Source organism: Tupaia chinensis, unplaced genomic scaffold (assembly GCF_000334495.1).
Source record: "Tupaia chinensis unplaced genomic scaffold, TupChi_1.0 Scaffold143830_1, whole genome shotgun sequence".
NCBI lineage: Eukaryota > Metazoa > Chordata > Mammalia > Scandentia > Tupaiidae > Tupaia > Tupaia belangeri.
Window position 1 is genome coordinate 219,531 of NW_006203680.1, and position 3,950 is coordinate 223,480.

The 3,950-nt window shown below is 54.9% G+C and overlaps 1 protein-coding gene across 1 annotated transcript in view; it reads right to left on the bottom strand.

Annotated features, from left to right (window-relative positions):
- RANBP10 (RAN binding protein 10) overlaps positions 1-3,950 on the bottom strand; it is a gene marked incomplete at its 5' end in the record, with an annotated part of 46,385 nt that overhangs the window by 2,960 nt on the left and 39,475 nt on the right. The window contains 4 exon segments of the mRNA XM_006172121.3: positions 388-592; positions 766-914; positions 1,025-1,133; positions 2,566-2,678. Of these exon segments, the coding sequence (XP_006172183.2) occupies positions 388-592; positions 766-914; positions 1,025-1,133; positions 2,566-2,678 (576 nt within the window).

The window sequence follows — 3,950 nt, forward strand, 5'->3', positions numbered from 1 at the left end:
GCATTCCTGGGGACTGCTGGAAGCCACCTGCAGTAGTAACCTGTAGCCTAGGTCCCTGCTGGCCCAACCTTGCTGTCTACAAGTCAGCCTCAGTGTAAGCCCCTTCATTCTAGACGCTGGGGATTCTAACAGGCCCAGCCTCCTTGGAGGAAACCACGTTCTCAGCCTCTGGAGAAAGCCAGGGCCACGATGCAGCTACATCATGGGTAGGGCTGGAAACCAGAGCCAATGCTGGCTCGGTGGGTCAGTGGCTAGTGCTCTAGGCACAGCCCTGGGATGGAGAGGGGCAGGGCGGAGGGCAGGGGCTGGCACTGAAAGAACAGCTGCAGCGGGCCCAGCTGACACAGAGCAGACAGCAGAGAGGAGGAAGCAGAGCAAGATGGGCACCTGGTCTCCTGGTTACTGGTACTGCTGTGGGGCTGGGACTTGGTAGAGTCTGTTGAGTTGGACTCGGAGTAATTGATGGAGGATGGGGAGGAGGAGGACGAGGAGGATGAGGACGAGGAGGAGGAGCTGGGTGCAGGGTATTTACTGTGGTTCTGTTTGCTCTTGGCAGATGCGACACCGTTGCTACAGCTGGGACTCTCTGCTCCTAGAAGGCAGAAACAGTCAGAGAAAGAGGGGCAGCTTGCCATCAAGTGGGGCCCTAGGAATAACTGTGGTGGTCCCGATTCCCTTCTCCCAAACCCAACCCAGGGAAGGGTATGTGGGGCGGCCTTTCCTCTCCACACCAGTTCCTCCCAGAGCGTCGGGAGCGTGGCTGACCTGTGTTGTGTGTGTGGGGACTACTGGGGCCTTGGCGGGGGCTGAGGCTGGGGGTGCCAGGGTAGCTGTCCTGGGACTTAGGGCTTCGGGAGCTCAAGCTGCGGACCTCACTGTCGGTCCCATTCACCATCTCCACAAATTGGCGGCACCTGCAGAGGGAGCAGAGCGGCAATGCTCTGGGCTTGGCTTGGGCTGAATGTTCCCACCAGCGGCTGAGAGGGGCTGGGCTCTAGGGGAGGTGGTGGGACCCAAGGCTTACTTGAGCATGAAGAGCAGGTTGGGGTTATGCTCCAGCAGCCCTGGATAGAAGCGCTGGGTGGTCTCAATAGCCTCTCCTACCCGGCCCTCCAGCACCAGCTTCTGGATCTCTGCGGAGAGCAAGAACACAGCACTGAGGGCTAGCAGCAGACTTTTTTTCATGGACATGTGCCGGCACACTGCCAGACTTGGGGTAGGCCCAGTCAAGAGCTGGGCTCAGGGTTTCTTGCCAGCTTAAGGTGCTCACAGAAGAGGCTAGAGAAAGAACCTGGTTGCCCAGCCCCACAGCAGACTCTGGTTCCTGCCAAGTGCCAACAAGTCCTCAAAAGAGGGATGAAAATGGAGGGGGGACTCTCAGCCCACAGGTAGGAGACTGCTTCTTTGGGGCCAGTGACCGAGGGGTAGGGAGGGACCCTGGCTGTGGGAGCATGATCTAGGGTTGGACACCAAGGCAGCATGGCAGCTAGAGGGCTCCTCTTCAAATAGACTTCTCTAGTTCCAGGCTTCCCATGAAGAATGCCAATGGGATACTTGGCTTCTGGGTGAGGGCTCACATCCTGGCAGTCTTTAGGGGCTGCAGTGTGCTCCCTGCTAGGAGAGGAGGTCATCCTCCTCATGCTGGCACCTCGGATGTCGACACTTCTCAGGCCATCAGCATCTTGCTGCTGCCTTCTTGTTCTTGCCCTGAGGCCTTGTGTGTCTTGCCGAAGTGACTTCTGGGTCTGAGGCTCTCTCATTCGTAGATCCCAAGTCTGGGATCCCTTCCCATCTGTCTGGCTGAGCGCAGCTTCTCTGGGAGACACAGACACATGCACATACACAGACGACAGGCTCAGAGACGCAAGCAGGCACTCACAGACACAATGTCCACACACACCACTCACCCTCACACTCCTTTCTGACTTCTATCTCCTTCCTTGGCTCTTTTTCTCTTTCCCAACACCCTTCCTTTCCAAGAGCCCCCAAACAAAGTACACAGGCCAGTCTGAACACCGGGAGAGCATCCTCTGATCAAGGGAAGACTCTGGGATGTCTGCAATGGGCAGCACCAAAGGTAGGAGCAGAGAGAGGTGCCTTCACAGCAGCCACTGACTGACAGCTTCACCTTGGCTGACCAATCGAGCCTCTCTGGCTTGGACTAGCAGAGCAACTTAGGCTGAGTAAGTGGTGGGAAAGGCAGGGTGCTGGTCTGATATGATGTAAACATACTCTTTCCAGAAGGCTAGGAATAGGAAACCGAGTGGAAGTCAGGATTAAAGGGTAGAAAACAAGCATGGTAGAGTGGGATCCAGCCATGCTAGCCTTCAGAATGTGCTTAGAGGGCTGCCCTGAGATGCTCCCATGCTGCCAACTGTCCATCTGGGCAGCGTGCTCTTGAAGGAGGGACAGAATAGGGCCTGGGGTTCACCCAGGCTGTGGGCTGGTCTTGGGGTGGGACCAGAGCAGAACAGATTCCTGACAGGTAAACTAGGACTGGCATGAGCCAGAGAGCAGAGGTAGGGACAGGTGAGGGAGGACAGGAGACAGGAGAATTAACCTTACTTTGTCTGTTCTTTATGGATGCCTGTTCTTCCTGAATTGGGGTTTCAGTCATTCGAGCAAAAGCTGTAGCCGTGGCACAATATCCATGATGCACCAGGTAAGATGAGACCATGCTGGAAAAAAGGAAGAGCTTAAGGTGACACTCAAGAACTACATTTCTCACTGACCAGCTAACTGGACAGACTGCCCAGTTGGGTCTCCCTGAAACACACCATAGAGTGAAACCTCCACAGAATGAGAATAAAGGGCCTGAAACAAAATGAACACTACTCTCTCCCCCTCCCCAGTATTCAAGCTAGAGAGGCGCTGGACACGGCTGGGAGGAGTGACTGTAGTTTCTCTGAATAACCTGCCCATAACAGGAGAGGATGACAATGAAAGTACACACACAGTCACACGCCATCTCTGTGCAGAAGTGGCTGCCTCTCTGTGGATTACAGCAAGCCCTGAGATGGCCGGCCGATGGCCTCACTGAGGGCTTCCTGAGACAGCAGCCATCCAAGCGGTCTGGCAGCTGCCCAAACAAAAAGGACATAAGCCACGTGCATGCCTTCTGCAGACGCAGGTCTCCAGCTGAAGCATCCCCAACTCCCCAGGCAAACCTGCCTCCTAGCAGCTACTAGAGAGCAATAGAGAGCTAACCCATGATCCAAAGTCACTCCTCGATATACCACAATTCAGGGACCCAAGAGACCAAGACATCAGATTCATTTTGCCAAGAAGGGATAGACACTGACAGGGCCAACAGGAACTCAGTCTTTGGGAAATGGCCTGGAGAAGCCTAAGGCCCAGTGGCCACTGAGCCCCAGCTGAAGCAGCTGAGCAGCAGCAGACAAATGTGCACGTGTACTAGGCAGAAGGAGGAGCCCTCAGTCTGGTGTATACAGGAGGGAATGCCTTGGTGTGCACTACCAAACATAAATGTTGGAAGTTACTTGGAACCTTTAGCCGGGGGGTGGGGGGGCAAACAAAAGTATGTCAAGTTCTCTGTCAAAAAATGTTGTATATCGGGAACCAGCAGTTAGCATAATGGCTATGTCACTGGACTCCTACGTAGTCAACCGCGGTTCGCGTCCTGGACCCAGTGGCTTAAAACTCACGCCGGGCGCATGTGTGTGCGTGCCCAAGATCCTGAGAGGAGAATGGAGGAGAAGGGATTACAGCGTGGCCATCCCCCCTGGGGGGTGATTTCTCGCTTTCTGTCTCTATGTCTCTCTCTGTCTGTCTGGCGAGCGCATGCACCCTATAGCCAAAAAAAAAAAAAACTCCCCCCCAGAAAGAAAAATGTTGTATATCGGGACCAGCAGTTAGCGAAATGGCTATGTCGCTGGACTCCCATGTAGTCGACCATGGTTCGCGTCCCGGACCCAGTGGCTTAAACTCAC